The sequence below is a fragment of the Lathyrus oleraceus genome, chromosome 1 (genome assembly GCF_024323335.1).
Source record: "Lathyrus oleraceus cultivar Zhongwan6 chromosome 1, CAAS_Psat_ZW6_1.0, whole genome shotgun sequence".
NCBI classification, from domain to species: Eukaryota; Viridiplantae; Streptophyta; class Magnoliopsida; order Fabales; family Fabaceae; genus Lathyrus; species Lathyrus oleraceus.
Genome location: NC_066579.1, coordinates 243273342 through 243296719, shown reverse-complemented (window position 1 = coordinate 243296719; position 23378 = coordinate 243273342). Strand labels below are relative to the sequence as shown.

Genomic DNA, 23378 nt, shown 5'->3' with positions numbered 1-23378 from the left:
TTCCGAAGCGCATAGAGAGGCTTTGCAGAAAGTGCTAGAGTAGGCCTACGTAGAGCATGATGTTACTGTGGATCAGTTTGACCATATTGTTGCCAACATTACTTCATGTAATAACCTGAGCTTTTGTGATGAAGAGCTTCTTGAGGAAGGTAGAAATCATAACTTGGCATTCCACATCTCAATAAACTGCAAAGAGGATGCTTTGTCCAATGTATTGGTTGATACTGGTTCATCATTGAATCTGTTGCCCAAGTCAACTCTGGCAAGACTGTCTTATCAAGGCGCCCCAATGAGGTACAATGGTGTCGTGGTTAAAGCGTTCAACGATTCCTGAAAAACTATCATTGGTGAGGTGGACCTTCCAGTTAAGATAGGTCCAAGTGATTTTTAAATTACTTTTCAAGTAATGGACATTCACCCGACCTATAGTTGTCTATTGGGAAGGCCATGGATCCATGAAGTTGGTGTTATGACATCTACTTTGCATCAGAAGATGAATTTTGTTAAGAACGATAAACTTGTTGTTGCTGGTGGGGAGAAAACACTTTTAGTGAGCCATTTGTCACCCTTCACCTACGTGGAAGCTGAAGAAAAAGTTGGGACACCATTCCAAGCTTTGTCTATTGCTGATGAATTGAAGAAGACTAGGGAATCCATGTCTTCTCTGAAAGATGCAATAAAGGTTATTCAGGCTGGCAGCACCGACAGTTAGGGTTGTGTTGTAGAAGTTGTTTAAAACAAGAACAAAGTGGGGTTGGGATTTCAGCAAGGGTCGTTCGGCGCCAGTGTCAAGGCTATGCAACAAGTTTTCTGCAGTGGAGAGTTCGTTCACAAGGATGATCAACACTCAACTGCAGTTATCGAAGATGACGATGAAGACGAAGCTTGTGCCAACTTTATGACACACTGACAGACCTACGACAATTGGGTTGCTTTTGATATGTCTGTTGTTGTGCACCATTCAAAGTAATTTGTCTTATTGTTTATAGAAAAATCCTTCTCCTATGCCTAAGGGAGAAGTGAAACTTTGTTAGGCATTTCAATATTATCATCAATAAAAATACAATTTTATTCATCCACATCTATGATGTTCGTTTTTACTTTTTTCTTTTTTTGAAAATGGTAATTACAAAAAACACAAATAAGCAATAATCTTTCCCATATCTGTATAATATTGGTTTGCACTCCATTTCTCTAAAATCCATATATCAAATCATTATGTAGATTTGTTCTCAAACCCATTGAACGTAATGATCCTACTCCCTCTCACAACTTTGATTTCCCAATGTTTGAAGCTGAGAAAGAGAATGATGATGAAGACGTGTATGATGAATTGTCCCGTTTGCTTGAGCACGAGGAAAGAACCATTCAACCATTTGAAGAGCATATTGAATTAGTCAACTTGGGTTCCAAGTATGATGAGAAGGAAGTCAAGATTGCATCTCAATTGTGTCTAGAGATTAAGAAGGGGTTGGTTGATCTTTTTCGGGAATACTCTGATGTGTTCACTTTGTCTTATCAAGATATGCCAGATCTTGATACTTATATTATAGAGCATAGATTTCCTTTGAAGCCTGAATGCCCGCTGGTCAAACAAAAGTTGAGAAGAACTGATCCTGATATGGTAGTGAAGATTAAGGAGGAAGTGCAGAAGTATATTGATGTTGGTTTCCTTGTTACCTCTGAATATCCACAATGGGTGGCCAATATTGTTCATGTTCCGAAGAAGGACAGAAAAGTTCGCATATTTGTTGATTATAGAGATTTGTATAAAGCCAGTTCAGAAGATGATTTTCCTCTACCACACATGTATATGTTGGTAGACAATACAACTAAATTCAAAGTCTTTTCATTTATGGACGGATTTTCCGGTTATAACAAATCAAGATGGCACCCAAAGATATGGAGAAGACCACATTCATTACACCTTGGGGAACATTCTGTTATTGAGTGATGTATTTCGGTTTAAAGAATTCTGGTGCAACCAACTAGAGTGTTATGACCATTCTTTTCCATGATATGATGCACAAATAGATTGAGGTCTAGGTTGATGACATGATTGCTAAGTCAAGAGATTAAGAAGAGCATGTTGAACATTTGTTGAAGCTATTCCAGCATTTGAGGAAGTATAAACTCCGCTTGAATCCTAATAAGTGTACATTTGGTGTTCGCTCTGGTAACTTGTTGGGCTTTATTGTCAGCGAGAAAGGTATGGAGGTTGATCCTGGCAAGGTCAAAGCAATATAAGAGATGCTTGCGCCCAAAACTGATAAGCAAGTCAGAGGTTTTCTCGGCCGCTTGAACTGTATTTCGATATTTATATCGCATATGACTGCCATATGTGCGCCTATATTCAAGCTTCTTCGGAAAGATCATTATTTTGATTGGACCGAAGATTGCCATAAAGCTTTTGATAGTATCAAAGAATATCTGCTTGAGCCTCTCATTCTGTCTCCGGCTGTTGAAGGAAGATCGTTGATTATGTGTTTGATTGTGCTTGATGAGAGTATGGGTTGTGTTCTTGGTCAGCAAGACGAATCTGGGAAGAAAGAATATACAATTTACTACCTCAGTAAGAAGTTCACATACTGTGAGTCTCGGTATTCTACGCTTGAGAAGAGATGATGTGCTCTGGCTTGGGTTGCTAAGCGTCTGCGCCAGTATATACTGAATCATACTACTCCGTTGATATCTGAGATGGATCCAATAAAGTACATTTTTTAAAATCCTTCTTTAACTGGGAGGATTTCCCGTTGGTAGATGTTGTTATCTGAGTATGATATTGAATATCGAGCTCAGAAAGCTATTAAAGATAGTATCTTGGTTGACCATTTGGCTCACCAACCTATTGAAGATTATCGGTTAGTGCAGTATGATTTTCCTGATGAAGAAATTCTGTATTTAAAGATGGAAGATTATGATGAACCATTGCTTGAAGAAGGTCCAAAACCCGGTTCCCGTTGGCCATGGTATTTGATGGAGCTGTTAATTCAAATGGTAATGGAATTGGGGCAGTAATTATTACTCCTCAAGGCACTCATTTTCCATTGACAGCTAGATTGACCTTCAAATGTACGAACAATATGGCTGAGTATGAAGCTTGCATTATGGGGCTCTAAGAAGCCATTGATCTCTGAATTAAATATCTTGACATCTATGGAGATTCAACTCTAGTTGTTAATCAGATCAAAGGTCAATGGGAGACGAATCAACCTGGTTTGATACCGTATAGAGATTATGCGAGGAGGATTTCAACTTTCTTTATGAAGGTTGAGTTTAATCATATTCCTCGAGATAAAAACTGGATGGCAGATGCTCTTGCAACATTTGCTTCCATGATTGTGGTGAAGTTTTGGAATGAAGTTCCCAATTTGACTCTGATGTGTCTTGATAAGCCATCTCATGTGTTTGTTGTTGAAGTAGTCAAAGATGAAAAACCATGGTATTATGACATCGAATGTTTCCTCCAAAGTTAGATTTACCTGTCTAGGGCATCTTTGAAAGATAAGAAGACTTTGAGAAGATTAGTTGGCAACTTCTACCTGAATGGTGATGTGCTTTATAAGATAAATTTCGATATGGTTTTTATTAGATGCGTGGATAGATACGAAGCAGACCCGTTGATAACCAAAGTCCATGAAGGTTCCTTTGGTACTCATTCCAATGGACATTCAATGGAAAAGAAGATGTTGAGATCAGGTTACTATTGGATGACAATGGAATTTGACTGTTGCAAGTTTGTGAAGAAATGCTACAAGTGTCAAATTTGTGCAGATAAGATTCATGTTCCTCTGACACTGTTGAACGTCATTTCCTCTCCATGTGGGGAATTGATATGATTGGCATGATTGAGCCCAAAGCTTCGAACAGACACTTTGGATGACAATGGAAAAGAAGATGTTGAGATCAGGTTACTATTGGATGACAATGGAATTTGACTGTTGCAAGTTTGTGAAGAAATGCTACAAGTGTCAAATTTGTGCAGATAAGATTCATGTTCCTCTGACACTGTTGAACGTCATTTCCTCTCCATGTGGGGAATTGATATGATTGGCATGATTGAGCCCAAAGCTTCGAACAGACACCGTTTCATTCTAGTGGCTATTGATTACCTCACAAAGTGGGTTGAAGCGACATCGTATGCAAATGTGACCAAGCAAGTTATTGTGAGGTTTATCTAGAATCAAATTGTATGCCGGTATGGTGTGCCAAGTAAGATCATTAATAATAATGGATCAAACTTAAATAACAATATGGTGGAAGCTCTTTGTAAATACTTCAAGATTGCACATCATAATTCTTCTCCCTATAGACCCAAGATGAATGGGGTTGTTGAAGCTACGAACAAGAACATTAAGAAGATTATCTAGAAGATGGGTGTCACGTACAAATATTGGCATGAGATGCTCCCATTTGTTTTGCATGGGTACCGTACATCCATCCGCACTTCAATAGGGGTAACCCATTTCTCTCTTGTTTATGCCATGGAAGTTGTGCTCCCCATAGAGGTTGAGATCCCATCATTGTGTGTCTTGATGGAAGCCAAGTTGACTGAAGCTGAATGGTGTCAGACCAGGTTTGGTCAGCTCAATTTGATTGAAGAGAAGAGATTGACTGTCATGTGTCATGGTCAGTTATATCAGTGGAGAATGTAAAAAGATTTTGATAAGAATGTCAAGCCTCGTGTGTTCTGAGAAGGCGACCTCGTGCTTAAGAAGATTTTATATTTCAAACCTCATCCTAAAAGAAATGGACTCTTAATTATGAAGGCCCATATGTTGTTATGAGAGCCTATTCAGGCGGTGCATTAATTCTTATAACTATGGATGGTGAAGAGTTCACTTATCCTGTGAATGTCAATGTAGTCAAGAAATACTTCGCCTAAAAAAGGAAAAGAAAAGAAAGAAAAGAACAGCTCGCTAATTTGAAAACCTGAAAGGGTGGCTTAGGCAAAAATGAGCGTCTCGGTGGATTGAAAACCCGAAAGGGAGATCCAGGCAAAAGTTAGAGACATAAAATAGAAAATTTATCCTGGTATATTGAGTACCCCACCTTGGGGAAATCTAGCCAAAAATTAGGGATTATTGCAAGTAACTGCATCCGGCTGGTCTTGATCTCTAAAGCAGTTTTGAGCAGTCATTTGGTTTTGATTCATCCTTCTCAACCAAAGACAAGAGCACAATGGATTTCAAAGTTGGTAGAGAGATTAGTGGTCATTGTATTCAATGTAGCCAATTTTCCATTTAAATTACCATTTTTAAACTTTGTACAAATCCATGGAGTCCCGCCATTTGCAGGCTACCATTCTATTAAATAAAGTTGAGCTTTATCCAATTATTTATATTCTTATTTGTTTCTGTTTTAATAAAATTGAATTTTATGATGATAATTTTGAAATAAATCAATCAATGAACAATCATTTTTCTTAAATAATAAGGCATTTACTTTAAGAACAACCGTTTTCAAAAACGGAATGTCCACATCAATATAAGAACGATACATTCTTGATGTGTGAAGCATTGTTGGTCTTCCCCGAGCAGTTGGTTAGTGTTTTACCTCCCCAACAGTTCTCCATTCCTCCCCAGCATGGTTGATGAGTTGCTCCCCAAGCAATTTATCATCCACGATAAAGCTGACGTGATGTTCTCTTTGTAGTTCACCATCTACCCTCAGATGAGACTTTGATTGATTTTCATTCTCAGTTTGCATTTTGTGTTTGTGAATGAACCCTTGATCTCTATGAAACCTTTATTTTGCTTTCAAATCACCAACACCTTTATTTGGTTGTTTCATAGTCGTGGAAGTTTCTCCCATGCGTGAGTCTGCAGATCCGGTTGATATATTTTGTACCTTGGAATTGGTTTATTTCTCAATATCCAAGAAGAGTATGATGACTATAGATTTCCTTTTGAGAATTTGTTTCTAATTTGTATCCTCGTGTGGTCTTTAATTTGTCCTGGAAGATTTTTGTATCCCAGTGAAGCCCCACAGAGTTTGATTTTGATGGAATCCGCACAGTAGATTGTCTGGCTCCCCACTCAGAGTTTTGCGTCTCATTTTGACTTGGATACCCAGCGGAGTTCCATCTTCTGAAAGAATATCTCTCCATTCAGACAATTTTTTTGATTATGAGCAGTATTGCAGTTATCCCCTACAGGGTTGTCTCCCATTTGATATGGTGTTTACCTAAAATTCCCCGCAGCGTTGACTAGTCGCTTTGAAGTATATATATATATATATATATATATATATATATATATATATATATATATATATATATATATATATATATATATATATATATATATATATATATATATATATATATATATATATATATATATCCCTCATCTTGAGATGTGGATCCTCAATAGATCCCTCTTAACCTCAGCATTTTGGTTGATATCCTTAGTAGTGCTTTCATCCCTCACGGAGTTTGCCAGTCTGTATTTCCTCCTCTCCTAGAGAGTTTGAGTTCTAAGCAAGATCTTTGTCAATCTTGGCTTTTCCCCAAGCAATATCTCCTCCTCTTTTGAGAGTTGAGTTTGAGTTTGGATTTGTTTCGATCCTTTTGATTGCTACAAATATGTATATATATTTTTCATCTCCTCAGAGTGCTGAGTTTTCAACAGTTTTTGGTCGGACGCATGTTCTTCATGCCTTTCCCCAACCAAAGTTGAGTTTTGTTTTGGATCGTTATATTCCCAGTCTTCCTTTAGCTATGGTTATACACCATCCCCGGGAATTGAGTTTATTTTGAGCTAGGATTTTTTATCCTCGATGATTTATTTTCATCCTTAGCAGGTTCTCCAGTTGGTGTTCCCTTCTTGTTGAGATTAGCCGAGTATCTAGTTATGATGATTCAAATCTCCATGTTTGTATCCTTTGTACTCGCTTGTAAGCATAATCATATACGTACCCATGCATGTTCGTGCATAAACATAACATCATATATTTCACTATGCATTTTTTTGCAATGACCTTTCTTCTGATCCCCTGCTTTGGTGACATCTTTTCCCAATGCAGATTTGGTGTGTTTGTCCTCCTTCAATTATAGAGTGTCAGCCCCTTAAACAGAAAGAGTTTATCCTTTCTTCTTCCCCACTGAGTTATTTCCTTGTGGATGATTGTTATTTCAATTTCCTCCTCAGTTCATTATCTGGATGGAACCGCTCCCCTTGAGTTATATCCTCATTGGGTTGAGTCATGTTTGACTGTTTCTTTCTAGTTCTTACTTAGATAAGTATTTTGGTCTCCAAGAGTTTATTACCCAGTAACTGGTATCTTGATGGTTGAGTACTTTACCCTTGTTAATTTACCCAGTAACCGGTAAAAGGTAATTTACTTATTCGATTTCTCTAGTGCATTCGTTTTTCGTTTCCCCAGCAAGTCTATCCTTGATATGTTCATCTTAACCGATGACAAATATTCTTCCTGTTTGGTGTTCTACCCAGTAAAATGGTAGTTGTAATTCCTTCTTTCCCTAGAGAGTCTATCCTTGATATGTTCATCTTAACTGGTGATGAATATTCTCTTTTCGGTCTTCTGCCCAGTAAAAAGGTAGTTGTAATTCCTATTTAGGGTATTCTACCTAGTAAACGGTAGATATAAATCCTATTTTCCCCTCTGAGTCTATCCTTGATATGTTCATCTTAACCAGTGACGGATATTCTCTTTGCGGTATTCTGCCCAGTAAATGATAGATATAAATCCTATATTCCCTCTGAGTCTATCCTTTATATGTTCATCTTAATCGATGACGAATATTCTCTTTTCGGTCTTCTACCTAGTAAAAAGGTAGTTGTAATTCCTATTTTTCCCCGGTAGTTTATCCTTGATATCTTCATCTTAACCGATGACGGATATTCTTTCCTCCGAGTCTATCATTGATATGTTCATCTTAACCAATGACAGATACTCTCTCTTTGATCTTCTACCCAGTAAAAAGGTAATTTTAATTCCTATTCTTTCCCCGGTAGTTTATCCTTGATATGTTCATCTTAACCGATGATGGATATTCTTTCCTCTGAGTCTATCCTTGATATGTTCATCTTAACCGGTGACATAGACTCTCTCTTCGGTCTTCTACCCAGTTAAAAGGTAGTTGTAATTCCTATTTTTTCTCGTAAGTTTATCCTTGATATGTCCATCTTAACCGATGATGGATATTCTTTCCTCTTAGTCTATCCTTGATATGTTCATCTTAACCGGTGACAAATACTCTCTCTTTGGTCTTTTACCTAGTTAAAAGGTAGTTGTAATTCCTATTTTTCTACGGTAGTTTATCCTTGATATGTTCATCTTAACCGATGACGGATATTTTTTCCTCTGAGTCTATCCTTGATATGTTCATCTTAACTGGTGACGCATACTCTCTCTTTGGTTTTCTACCCAGTAAAAAGGAAGTTGTAAATCCTATTTGGTTTCTTTATCCCAGTAGGTTATTCTTACCTAGTAACCGGTAATAAATATTCATCAACAAGTCATCTTTGATATGTTTACCTTAACTGGTGACGAATGTCCCTCTGTCAGAGTATATTATCTTCTTACCCAGTAACAGGTGGTAGAGAATATATCTCTTTTACTCATGTGGAGAAGTTTTCTTCTTCCTCAATTGAGTTTGGATTCGCATTTCTTTGTGAAATCGAATTTCCTTTTGTGTGAGTATTTCAACTTTGTTCTAATTTACTTTCTTCCCCTATAGCTGAGTCTTTCCATTGATTTATTTTTATGGAAATCCCCTCGTGTCTCCAGTAGTTTTCAAGTCGTAGCCTGGCCTACGCCTAGCCTTTTATCCCCAGAGTCTATGTCTCCCCAGTGAATTTTCCTTATGGAATGCATTATGCTCTTGTGGACTTTCAGTCTCTCCAGATTATTTTCCTTTGTGACAATATATCCTCCACAAAGATTAATTTTGCATTCATATCACACGCATCGTGAGGTCTCTTAGGGACAAAAATTTGTTTCTTGATGTTATTATTTAAGCACATTCTACTGAGTTAATACGAAGATTTTAACCTTCACATCCTCGTCTAGAATATCCTTAAATAGGGGCAGCTGTAAGACCCCAATTTTGACCCTAAGATCCCTCATGTTATCTCATCATTTGCATTGGCTTTGGGATCACACCTTTGTATCCTCCTCACCCCTTATTCATTGGGTTTGTATTGGGAGATATCACCAAGCATATTTGATTGTATCATACTTTATTTTTCTTTGTTTGCTAACTAAAATACCAAAAACATGTGTAGTGTAGTTTCATTTCTTTTGTAGGTAGTGTGTGCATCCATCTATGCCCCTACCAAGTTCACATCTAGGGTTTGAGACCCTCAATGCAAGAGATCAATCAAATAAAGGTTCAAATTAGTTCTAAGTATCATATATGTATCCCCATTTTCTTTATTTGTCATTTTGATCAAGACTTCATCAAGAGTTTGAAGCTTGTTTGTCTTGGAAGCCATAATTCATCTAGGTATTTTGTGTGCCTTCCTCAGCAAGTATCTTCAACAAATTGGTCAAATATCTCAAGGGATACTTCATTTTAATTCATCTCTAGCATATATGATTCTCCATGATCCCCAAATAGCAAAAGAACTTCAAGTTTGCAAGTTGGTTCAAAGAGGTTGACCAGAGAAAGTTAATTGGTCAAATTTAAAGTTCCCTAGACCCTATCTCCTACCATTTTTGTCATATAAAAATGCTTCCAAGGACCAAGAGAAACGTTACTCTTTATGACATTCCAAACAACTTTCATGTTGGCATCAAAATCTAATTTTGCTTGGAAAGTCATTTTTTATGGTGCAAGATTTTAGGTCATTTTGTCTGTGCCCTAGATAGAAGGTCAACTTCCAAGGACCATAACTTGCTCAATTTTTGTGATATGAATCCCATCCAAGTTTCATGATCAATTTCAATATGTATTATCCAACTTTTCTTCTTTTAGATATGTTAAATTCTACTTTCAAAGGCATGTAACAAGAGGAAACATTATAGGTCATTTTGGGTCATCATCATTGAACAAGCAATTTTCCTCAACTTCTAAAATCCATAACTCCCTTATGAAATATTCAAATGGTGTCAAATTTGTGACCAAATTGAAGAGGATTGAAAGAGATACAACTTTAAATATGGAACCATTTTCATTTGAAGCTAATAGAAAAAGTTATTCAAGGTGGAAAAAGTGGTCATTTGACTTTTAACTTAGAAAATTTTCAACTATGTTTGATTCTTCCAAATTCCACCTCAAAAGTGGCTTCATGTTAAGGTTTCAGCATCATTAGCACACGAATTTTCAATTCACAATGCATGGCTTCATGTTAAGGTTTCAGCATCATTAGCACACGAGTTTGGACTTGTTCATGTCATTTTTTGGGCCTTGTACATGCCCATGCAAGCATGCAAACCACATTTCTATTTTTGGACAGAATTGGAAAGTGTGTGGAAAGCAACTTTCCATCCTATAAATACATTGCCATGCTTGTCAAAATGGGAGGACCTTCGCCCCAACTTTGATATGTAACCTTCCTACCCTCCATTGATAGGATAACCTTGAATATTTAACTTGAAATTGAGCTTCAATTCCCCTTCTGTTTTGGGGTTGAAACTCCAAGGGTCCAAGCTCTTTTCACATCCATTTCACTTCTTGCAAGTTAATAGAAGCAAGGCAAAGCAATTTGGAAGAGAGATCAAGCTTCATTGCTGCAAACAGAAGGTGATTTTTCAGAATTTTCACTTCTTCAATTCTCTCTCAATTCTCCATCATTTCTCTTGATCTTTGGTTGTCTGAAGTCCTACCAATGTAGGCAACAAGATTGAGTTGCTTTGAGGTTAAATCGAAGCAACTCAGTTCATACACAATGATTTTCAATTCCACATATCTCTATATATAGTGAGAATTGAGAAATTTAGAGGTCAAATTTGTGCTCTCCATCATTTTTACTCTCAATAGTATATAGATCTTGAATTTTGGTGAACTTTGGTGGTGGACCAGTCCGGTGAGGTCCACTGGAGAAGATGACCAGAGGCCTAACTCCGGTGATATGCTAGCTTAGTCTCAGCCAGCTGATCTTGATTCAATGTTCTAATCCTGACCCTTAGTTTGATTCACTTTATTTGTAGCGCGTTGACTTGAGTGTATGGTGGACACCACACCCATGACCATCAGATCTGCCACCTCAATTAATGAGAGGGATCTGATGGCCCTTGTTTTTTTCCTATTTATTTTTATTCTTTGATTTTATTTTAAATAGAATTTTTTTTAATTCATATAAATTTCATTTTTAATCCAAAAAATATGGGACTTTCCCCAAAAATTATTAAATATTTTCCTCTTCCATATTTTGAATAAAACTCATTTTTTGGATTAATTTTGATATTTTTTATGAATTAAATGATTTTTGACTTTTTTTTAAATATTTTTAAATACTTATGACTTTCCAAAAATTCTCAATTTTTTTGTCTAAGGTCCTTTGACCTTGTTTGACCTAGGATAAATCCCTTGGCCATTTATTTGGTGATTTGAAGGGATTTGAAGGGATTTGAGGTTTTACTTTTGAAAAATTCATTTTATTTCATTTTAAAATTGATTTTTAATTCATTGAATGTTTAAAAATAATGTTGATCCATTTGGTTGATCTTGTGTTGTTTGATCTTCTATTTGGCCTTGACCATGGTTGATTTGAACTTCCATTTGATCAATACTATTGGGTTTAGGGGGTTGATGAAATGGACATTTCATCCCTCAAAATGAATGAATAATATTGATTAGATGAAATTCCTCCTATGATCAATTTGGGTATCTATTTCTCCTTCCCTCTTCATCTTCATGCCTCTTCTTCCCCAATCCATCATTGACCAATGATTTCTCTATAATCCAAATACTAGATGATTCATCAATGACCTTGTGTCAGATGAATCAACATGAGCTTGGTTGAGATAGGTCCCTCCCATTTTATTTTTATGTGTGGTATATTTTAGGAGCTTGGTTCTTTGTACCATGTCTCTAACATGCATTAACACCAATATTTTTATTGCCCGACCTCAGATAGTTGTGACTTCTACATAAGTCCAATTACAATTACTTAACATAGAGCTAAATTTTGACCCAAAGGCATAGCAGTCTTGTAAGTGAGATTGTAAGTCTCCCATTCTTTATGGCATTGTGTGAAGACTTGAACTTTTTTCCATTTATGAGAGCTAGTGGCACATTTGTGAATGAATGGTTGAGTGTTCTCCAAGGAATGACTTAAATAAGTTGAACTCTTCACTAACATTTGACTAACTTCTTTTTATTGCTTTACTTTTATGCCATTTACTTAATGCAATTTAAATTTCAGCACCTTTATCATTCATTGCCATTTACATTTCATGCAACATGTTTATGTTTCAGTCAATTTCAGTTTGCTCATTTGAGCCATATCTCTGTGATAGTATATATTTTATGTGCTTCTGATTTTATTTTGTTTGTGGTCTTAGGACATTAAAATACCCAATAACAACAAAAACAAACCTAAAAAAATATGTTGGTGGACTATTGGACCTCTACCCTTAAATTGATCTGAACTCTTGGACTTACAAGTAGGCAACACCCTTATGCTTTGAAAGACTTGGCCGATGCCATTATTTGAGTCTGAGTTATCATGGCCAATGCCATTCATCTGAGACAAACCTTGAAAGTTCCATTGGTTCATCTGTTACTTTATCTCTATGCTTAATTTGTTATACTGTTATTATAGTTGTTGCCTGATGAGTGTTTCTCTGAGTTTGCCACAAGGAATATTTCATTTGATACATTTGAAGACATTTGAAGACTGATTTTTATTGGAGTGTTTTCTTGGATATTATGGCTATCTTTATTTGATGTTTTGGTGTTCATATTATTTGCTTGGATGTTTGCTTATGCTTGTTGCTTGCTCAATAGTCCAAAGGAAATGGGTTTCTATGTGACACTTTTTTCTTGTGGATTATTTCCCACTGGTTAGATCTTTTCAACTATTAACTTTTAAATTGTTGTCTAGGATAGTCCCTTCATCTCTTCATTTCTTTCTTAAATTTCAAAATCTCTCCCTCCTTTTAAAAACCTTCTTTGTTTATGATTTAAACTTAGACATGTTTTAAATGAGTAGAAACTTTGGCCTTTTGCCATTGATTTTCAAAAAAAAAATCATAATCAACCATGTAAATAAACCTAATCATATTGATTTAAATTTCAAAAATACCAAAAGAACAAACAACCTCATTTAAGTCTTTGGCCATTTTGTGCCCTTTTCTTTTAAACTTTTGTTAAAATCAGTCCACAAATCTCTTCGAAATTTTTTCCACTAACTACGGAGTTTGGATCCCTCATTTTTATGTTGGTACGTAGGCATAAGACCAAAGGTCTTGTCAAACACAAAATATAATTAATGAATTCTTTTCTCATCCCCCTAATCTATATTTTTATCAAACATCGTTTCAACATAAAAACACTTGCACACAAAAAGGGCTCCCTAAGAGTACCTAGGACACTTTGGGTGCTAATAACTTCCCTCTATGTAACCAACCCCCTTACCTGTAATCTCTGACATTTTACTAGTTTTGATTTGAAAACTTCTTATCTTTGGGTTTTGTTCGTACTTTTTCCATTTTCCTTTGGAAACAAATAAAGTGCGCTGGCGACTCTGCCTTTTCATTGACGTTAGGTCTATCCATAGCTCAATGGTCACGAATGCACCGTTACACATAACATATTCTGGATGCCCAGAATCTACCTCAGCTTCCTGAACAACTTCATGAACCACCTCCTTAATCTCCGGAGCAAGAAGACATAACAGTGTATTCTGTAACTTCCAGATTTCCATTAAGGTAACAAACCCAGAATGGAAGTTTCTTTCAGATACTTTATACCCAAAGTTATTTAGCTTAGAGATTTTGGAGTTAATCCACCTTCTGTAGGCTTCCCAAGGAGAATCACTTTCAGCCGAATTTGCTGAAGAACAACTAATCGTCATAGCTTCATGCACACGGCTTCTTGAATCTGACTAGGTTTTGGTGGTTTGGAAATTCTGACAGAAAGGTCTATTCTAGTATCATCATGATCAGGGCCATAAAGAGTTGGAAGTCTAGGGAAAGTTATCGGGGGTGTTTCTGAATCAGATACTTCTTGTTCAGGTTCATAATTGAACATGCCTTCAGGAGTACCCTCATACATATGGTTTCTAGAATCTCTTGAGGGAGGTGTTTGTGGGGTTGTTATCTTTGGATTTTCTACGTGGGGAGCAGAAACAGATGAAGGTGGAATTGGTGAAGATTGTAACTGTGAAGGAGGTGGTGTTGAAGGTATATGTTGTTGTTGTGGTTGCAACTGAGTTTTAGAAACTTGAGGAGTTTTTGTAACCTGTTCTAAGATAGGAGTTTCTGTGGGAGGTGGAAGTAAAATAGGTTCAGAGATTGGTTAGGAAAAAATTGGTTAAGAGATAGATGAAAGTGGTTGAGAAGTGGGAGGTGGTGGAATTGGTAAGATTCTTTCAGAAAAAGTAGAATCAGAAACAACAAGATTACTAGCTTCAGGAAGCTTACCAAAAGTAGTAGTGTCCGAAGCTTAAGAATATTATTGGACAACACCAGACGTGTCCTTCAGAAGCATTGCTTTCTGGCGCTCACTGAGAGGCACCTCATCTTCATCCAGAAGGACAACAACCTTCTTCTTATTATTATTATTATTCTGAGGCCTTAAAGATCCTTCTTCTCTTGATTCCTTCTTCCTTTTCCCATGAACATTTGGATAAGTTTCTTGTAGATTGAAATTGGTTGAGAGATAGATGAAATTGGTTGAGAAATGGGAGGTGGTGGAATTGGTAAGATTCTTTTAGAAAAAGTAGAATTAAAAACAAAGAGATTACTAGCTTCAGGAAGCTTACCAGAAGTAGTAGTGTTAGAAGCTTTAGAAGATTGCTGGACAATACCAGACGTGTCCTTCAGAAGCATTGCTTTCTGGCGCTCACTGAGAGGCACCTCATCTTCATCCAGAAGGACAATAACTTTCTTCTTATTATTATTATTCTTTTGAGGCCTTGAAGATCCTTCTTCTCTTGATTCCTTCTTCCTTTTCCCATGAACATCTGGATAAGTTTCTGGTAGATTGAAAGGATTAACATGTGGATCAATTTCATCCTTTAGACAACTGTCAAGGTAGTACTTTAGAAGTTACAGAGGATCAATCCTGGAAAAGATTGGAAAGTTGTAAACTTGAATCCTCATTCTAAAGATATCATCCTTTGAGGGAACGAAATATGGCCTTACTACCTTAGAGATGAGACCCATGCTCTTGATATTCTTCCCCTAGAAGATCTTTCCAGCATCCTTCACCAACTCATCAATTAAACCACTAATCAGAAGGTCATCCATTAGACCATTCTCAACAAGAATATCAGAAATAAGCCTTCCATTTGGAATGAACCTACTTTTGATTTTCTTTGAAGAACTACGAATTATGGATTCTCTTATTGAATCCCTCAGAAAATTGAACAAGATAGAAGGGAGTGTTAGCTTGAGACCCTTTTCAGAAAGAGCATCATAAACTTCTGACGAGTGTTGACATAGTCAAAGTTATTGGTGCTAGGTTTATAGTGAATGCAACCTAGAATGATCTTGAACCAAACTCTTAGGTTGTTTGTCAAGTCCTTGACACTAGGACCTTTATCATCATCAAGATTAGTTCCAGCCTTGAAGATGACATGAGTTATTGTTGCTTCTCACTTATCATTGGTTTTGGCACTGTGGATTCTTTTCCCCTTTCCATTGTGCGAGATTAAATCAACAATGCATTTCTCAGTGATTACGACCTTCCTATTCATAACATAGGAATTTATCGTTTCCTTTTCCGTAGTATCGTACACCCAAAACTGCTTCAGAAGCACTGGGTAAAACTTACCAGTTAACCTTTCAAAGAAACCCTTCCATTCTTGGCTTTGCATGGTTTCAGATAAATCCAAGCCATTATCCTTCAGATTTTTGAAGTCCACGATAGTCTCATAGAGTACCATTAACTCATCAATAGGAGTATTGCGAGTTTACTCAGGAATCCCTTCCATAACGGGATGATTTTCATAAGCCACTGAGCGATTGGGAGAAAGTTGTTGTTGAATCTGTTGTTGAGAACCAACCATTGTTGAAGTTGAAGGAAAGGATGAACAGTTGCAAAGAGGTGTTTTAGGTTTCAAAGGAGAAAGTGTGGGAATATTGTGCACGTAGTGTGAAAATGTGAGTGAAGTGGGTTTAAATATAAAAATTATGCAATGATGACAAGGTAAAAATAAGAAGTGATGGGGGGAAGCATAAGAGATTTTAACCTAATTTTAAGAATTGTGAAACCCAATGTGTCACGCTGTTATCATGCATGCTCGGAATGTGGGACAATTGTCACCACTTAGAACCACATGTTATCAAATGATATGACAACCATTTAATGCAATGACTGTTCAGAATCAAGAATACAAATCGATTAGATTGCTTCTGATTATAACCTTTTTGATTCATGAAACTTCCTTACTTTAGAAAGCTCATGTTTTAGAGTCAACAAATAAATTCTCAGAATCTAATCTAGAGATCCGTAGACTTAAACATTATGAAATTCATCTTTTTCGTTTTGGACATAAACCCATAAATAAGCTTTTCAGAATGAAAACGAATCTATCTTCAGCAAGGGGTTTTGCAAAGATATCATCCCATTGATGGTCTGTATCAATAAATTTTAGATGAAAATTCCCCTTCTAAACATCGTCACGTAAAAAGTGATGTTTAATTTCAATATGCTTAGCCCTAGAATGCAAGATAGGATTCTCATGTAAACAGATAGCAGAAGTATTATTACAGAGACTAGGAATATTAATCTCATATATCTTATAATCTTCTAGATGACTCTTCATCCAGAGTATCTGAGTGCTGCATCCAGAAGCTGCAATATATTCAGCTTCGGTTGTTGAAAGCACAATTGTTGATTGTCTCTTGTTGGACCATGAGATCAGATTGTCTCCTAGAAATTGACAACTTCCAAAAGTTCTTTTCCTTTATATTTTGTCTCCAGCGTAGTCAACATCACAATATCTTACTAATTTGTGTTCACTTAATTTTCTATAAAACAAACCAAGGTTAGTAATACCTTTCAGATACCTAAAGATTCTCTTAACAACACCTAAGTGAGTTTCCTTAAGATCTGATTGGAAGAGAGCACATAAGTAGACACTGAATAAAATATCAAGTCTAGAAGTGGTTAGATAAATGAGAGAGCCTATCATACCTCTGAATAGCTTCTGATTTACCTTACTGCTTACCTCTTATTTCTCCATAATACATGTAGGATGCATTGGAGTCTTTTCTTGCTTGCATTCTGACAAGTTAAACTTCTTCAAAAGTTCCCTTGTATATTTGATCTTATGATTGTACTTTCCTTTTGAACGTTGATCAATCTGGATTCCCAGGAAGGACTTGAGTTCCCCCATCAGAGTCATTTCAAATTCTGTCGGCATTGACTTAGCAAAATCCTTGCACAACGAAGCATTAGTAAAACCAAAAATAATATCATCAACATAAATTTTCACAACCAAAATATCATTCTCGAAGGTTTTGCAAAAGAGATTTGTATCCACTTTCCCTCTAGTAAAATTATTTTCCAAAAGGGAGTCACTTAGTCTATCATACCAAGCTCTATGAGCTTGTTCCAGACCATATAATGTTTTTTTTTCAGTTTAAAAACAAAGTCAGGATTTTGAGAGCCTTCAAAACCAGGAGGTTAGTGCACATATACTTCTTCAGAAATATATACATTTAAGAATGCACTCTTAACATCCATCTGATAAAGGATGATGTTATGATTGACTGCAAACGAAATTAAAAGATGAATAGACTCTAACATATCAAATGGAGCAAAGGCTTCTGTATAGTCTATACCTTCTTGCTGATTATAACCTTGTGCTACCAGCCGAGCCTTGTTTCTAACAACTTCACCCTTCTCATTGAGCTTGTTTCTAAATACCCATATAATTCCAATAACATGGAAACCCTTTGGTTTCTGAACAAGATCCCAAACATCATTTTTGGTGAATTGATTAAGTTCTTCTTACATAGACAAAATCCATTCATTATCCATAAGAGCTTCATCAATAGATGTGGGTTCTATCAGAGATACCCAACCTAGAAGAGTCTTTTACTAAGGTTTGAATGAAGATCTAGTTTTGACTGGAGCGTTCAGAATATCCTAACAATAAACACTTATATGCTTTAGAATCAAGTTTCTCAAGATTCTCTTTAGTGTTCAACATAAAACCCTCACAACCAAAAGGGTGAAAGTAAGAAATGTTGGGCTTTCTGTTCTTCCACAATTCATAGGGAGTCTTACCCAGATTAGGTCTAATAGAAACCTTGCTCTGAATGTAACAAACTGTGTTAACTGCTTCCTCCCATAAATGCTTAGCCATGTCAGTTTTGTGATTCATGGTGTGAGCCATTTATTACAAAGTCATATTCTTCCTTTCTACAACCCTATTTTATTATGGAGTTCTAGGACATGAGAAATCATGGGAGATGCCATTTGCATCAAAAAGATTTTCAAATTGTTTATTTTCAAATTCGCCACCATGATCACTTCTGATTCTGACTATTTTGCAGTTCATTACTGTTTGCACTAGTGAGCAGAAAGTAGAGAACACAAAATGTGGCTCATCCTTGTGTTTCAAGAACTTTACCCATATCTATCGACTATAGTCATCATCAATGACCAATCCACACTTCTTTCCATTGATAGAGGTAGTTTTCACTGGTCCAAACAAATCAATGTGTAGAAGTTCTAACGGTCTAGAGGTAGAAACCACAGTTTTCGCTTTAAAGGATGTTTTAGAAAACTTGCCTTTCTAGAATGCTTCACAAAGAGCATCTGAAGCGAACTTTAGGTTGGGTAAGCCTATGACAAATCCAAGCATATTTATCTAATAAATCCTTCTCATGCTAACATGGTCCAAATGTATGTGCCATACCCATTGCTCTTCATTAACAAACATTAGACATTTTACATTTTTATCCTCAAGATCAGATAGTCCAATTTTATAAATGTTGTTCTTTCTCGTCTAATTAAAAAGGACTGTACCACCTTTCTGGCTAACATCCTTACAAGAGTTTTGATTAAAAATGATATCAAAACCATTGTCACAAAGCTTACTAATAGAAAATAGGTTATGCATCAGACCATTAACTAAAAGAACATTAGTAATAGAAGGAGGTTTACCATCACCAATAGTTCAAGAGCCTAGGTTCTTTCCTTTCTGGTTTCCTCCGAGACCACTAAAGCCTCCAGGCTTCAGTTCCAAATCATAGAACATATACCTTTCACCCGTCATATGTCACAAGTATCCACTGTCCAGGTACCATGACTGGTGTTTCAGCTGAGCTGCTAAGGATGTTTGTAACATAAATTGTTTTATCCTTAGGTACCCACTTTCTGGGTCATTTCTTGTTAGTTTTCCCAAAGTTTCTTACAACTTTGGGTATTTGTTTAGAAGGATAATCATGGGGAATCTATGCATGATACTTAGGTTTTAGAACTGAGTTCTTACCCTTTGTGTGTGTCTGTGTCTGTGCAGAAATATCAAGCTCAATGCCAGCAGGAACGAAAATGCACATAGAGAGGTTTTGGTTTCACCTTCTGACTTTCGTCAGGTTTTATAGTTTCTATACAACCTAAACTTTTCTTGCCATTTATGCTAACTCCATAGATTAAATAAGACATTTTACTTTTACCTATGCTTTTAGCTAGAAAGTACTGGAATGCTCTTCATATCTAATGACGTAATCAATACCAGAAGCTTCTGAGACTACTTCCTCCTCTAGTTTTGAAATTCTGCTTTTCAGAGCAAAGTTGTTAATTTCTAAAGAAAATAATTTTTCATTTAGAGAGGAAATATATTTCTCAAGCTCACTACGAGTTTCAGAAGTAGCTACTTGGACTTGTTTAAGGTCCTTGTACTTACTCTGAAGACTTTGGTACCTTTCCAGCAATTCAGAAAGACAACATTCAAGACCAGAACGAGATAGGTTAGAAAATACCTCTTCAAAATCGGAGCTTGATTCTAATTCTATCAACACCTTGTCTTTTGGTTCTTCATAACCTTCTAGATCATATGTAGTTTCCCTAAATGCAACATTCTCTTTTTCTTCGTCATAATCTTCTTCTTGGGATTCTGAGTCATCCCATGTAGCCATCAGCCCTTTCTTGCCTTTAGGAAAATTCTTATTAGGCCTTTTGTCCTTTTCCAAAACCTTTCTTCTTCTTCTGTCCAGACTGTAGTGGAAAATTCATGATCATTAAGCTATTGACAAGCTAGAGATCAACTAACAAGAGTCGCCACCGTGCTTTTATTTTTTTTCCAAGGGAAAAGGGAAAAAGTACGAACAAAACCGAAATAGTAAGAAGTTTTCAAATAAAAACTAATAAAAATCAGAGATCACAGGTAAGGGGGTTGGTTACATAGAGGGAAGGTGTTAGCACCCAAAGTGTCCTAGATACTCCTAGGGAGCCCTTTTTGTGTGCATATGTATTTTGTAGAAAGTGATGTTTACAAACAAATAGAATGGGGGGATGAGAAAAGAATTCACTAATTATATTTTTGTGTTTGACAAGACCTTCGGTCTTGTGCCTACGAACCAACGTAAAAATGAGGGATCAAAACCTCGTAGTTCGTGTTAGAAATTTCAAAGTAAGTATATTGGTTTTAACAAAAATTAAGCTTGAAAGGCACAAAGGCCTAAAATGGTTTGAATGAGTTAGTTCTTTTTGGTTTTTTGAAAGTTTAGGTCAAGTATAGTTAAGTCCATTTACAAGTTTTATTTAAGAAGATAAGTTTGAAAATGCAATGGCAGAAGGCCAAAGTTTCTACCTTTTGCAAAAGTGGTCAAAGTTTAGAACAAAATAGTTCACACAAAGAAGGTTTTGAAAATGGATGGAGAGATTTTTAAATTAAAGAAGTGGGGAGAAGATGAAGAGACTACCCTATGCACAAAAATTTAAAAGTTTAAAGTTGAAAAGATCTGACCAAATGGGAGCAATCCAATAGACAAGTATGTCAATAGAAACCCAGAATTCCCTTGGACTTTTTAGAATCAAGCAACAAACATATGTACAATTATATCAATCTTGAATAGCAAATGCATCAAATAAATATGGCGTCATCCAAGCTTATCAATTTCATGATCTTCTTCAAAATAGCCTATATAGCAGATGAGTTCCACAAGTCACAAGTTCCACATAACAGCTTAACAATGATCAATGTTGTAGATGAATTTGGAGAGATCTTGAATGATGTATCAAATGAATTCAAACTTGGAAGCTCTTGGTTCTTCAACAAATTTGCATTGGCCAAGTCCATTAGCAAAGGAATGTTGCCTAAGTTCTAAGTCTAATTGGGCAAGATCAAATCAACAGTCCACTCACAGTCTTTTAGGGTTTTTGTTATTATTATGTGCATTAATGGTCAAAGACCAATCAAACAAACAAAGCAACAAAGTATATCACACAATATGGTGCAAGTGGACAAAGTGAAAATTGCATAAACATAAACAATTAGAATGATATGTACAATGACAAATGATAATAGAACACTAAAAGTAAATTGCATTAAAAGTAAAAGCTTGAAAGTAAAAGTTAGTGGTTAGTAAGTTAATAGTTAGTTTTGTTTTGCTTTTTTTTTAATTTCAAGACATTCTTGGGAGAACACTCAACCAATTTCCACAAGCATGGATCCTTGAACCAAAAGATCTCCCAAAGGAAGGAAAGAAGGCCAAGTTTCCACACAATACCATGGAAGAGGGGAGACTTACAATCTCACTAACTAGAATGCTTATGCCTTTTGTGTCACAAATTTAGTGCTATGTTAAGCAATCGTAATTGGACTTATGTAGAAGTCACAACTATTTGAGGTCGGGCAATAAACTTTTGGTGTTAATGCATGTTGGAGACATAGTATTAAGAACTATGCTCATTAAACATACCACACACAAAAATATGCAAAAGATGTGGCCTAATCTCATCCATACTCATGTTAATCTTTCAATCAACTAGCATTAGGACTTTGAGATGTCATTGGCCAATTGAAAATGAATGAATGAATGAATGGGAATTAGATGAAGAGGGAAAGGAATGAATGAGATCACAAATTGGTCAAAGGAGGACTTTTACCAAATTAATATTATTCATTCATTTTGGGAGATGGAATGTACATTCCATCAATCCCCTAAATCCAATAATATTAACTTGACAAAGTCAAATCAACCCTGACCAAGGCCCAAAAACAAATGAGAAACTCAAATAAGTCAATCCAAATGGTCAACATAATTAAAATGGCATTTATTCAATTAAAAATATTAAAATAATGCATTAAATTCAAATATGTTTTGTCCAAATCCTAAAATCACATCAAAACAACAAATATATGGCCATGTGATTTATCATAGGTCAAACAAGGTCAAAGGACCTTGGATAAAAAAATTCATAATTTTTCGAAACTTAAAAATATTTTTAAACAATTAAAAACAAATGAAAAATCAATTAATTCATGAAAAATATTAATAATGATCCAAAAAATAATTTGAATTCAGAATATGAAAGAGAAAAACATTTGAATTTTTTTGGTGAAAGACCCATATTTTTTGGATCAATAATAAATTTATTATGAATTATTGAAGAAAATGGAATTAAATGGAAATTCAGAAAGTGCTAAAATACGTGGACCATCAGATCTCCCTCATTAATTGAGGTGGCAGATCTGATGATCCGCAACGCACGTTCCACCAACACCTTAGTCAAGCACGCTGTAACATGAGTAATCAAAAGGAATGGCTGAGATTAAAACGTGGAGGTTGGTTCACACGGTTTACACCAAAGACACATCATTACCGGAGCCAGAGCTCTGGTTGTCTTCTCCGGCGAGCTTCGCCAGACTGGTCATCATGAGCCATCACCAAAATTTCAAACATGGATATGATTTTAAAGAGAAAACATCATTGAGCACGAATATCACCTCCATTTCTTCCAATTCCAACTATATTGAGAGATATGTGGAATTGAAAAATGAGGTTCATGATCTGAGTTGCTTCGATTTCACCTTCCCTCCATTGATAGGACTTCAGACAACACAAGAATCAATGGAATTGAGCAAGAAACAAGGAGAATAGAAGAGTTCAAATTTTCTGCAAATTACCTTCAATGAGGGTCTGAGCTTGCTAGATCTTTATCTGAATCATGCTTTGCTTCACTTCAATTGCTTGCAGAAGAGGAATGAAAATGCTTAGAATCAATGCACTCCTGGAGAATTGAATTCCAAAACAGTGGAGATTCAAGCTCAAATTCAACTGAA

General features: G+C 36.0%; 1 protein-coding gene across 1 annotated transcript in view; it reads right to left on the bottom strand.

The window, feature by feature from the left end:
* Positions 1-19779: 19779 nt before the first annotated feature.
* Positions 19780-23378, bottom strand: part of LOC127101651 (uncharacterized) — a 40732-nt gene continuing 37133 nt past the window's right edge. Inside the window, exon 3 of the mRNA XM_051039123.1 lies at positions 19780-20308. Within this exon, the coding sequence (XP_050895080.1) occupies positions 19780-20308 (529 nt within the window). The remainder of the gene's footprint in view (positions 20309-23378) is intronic.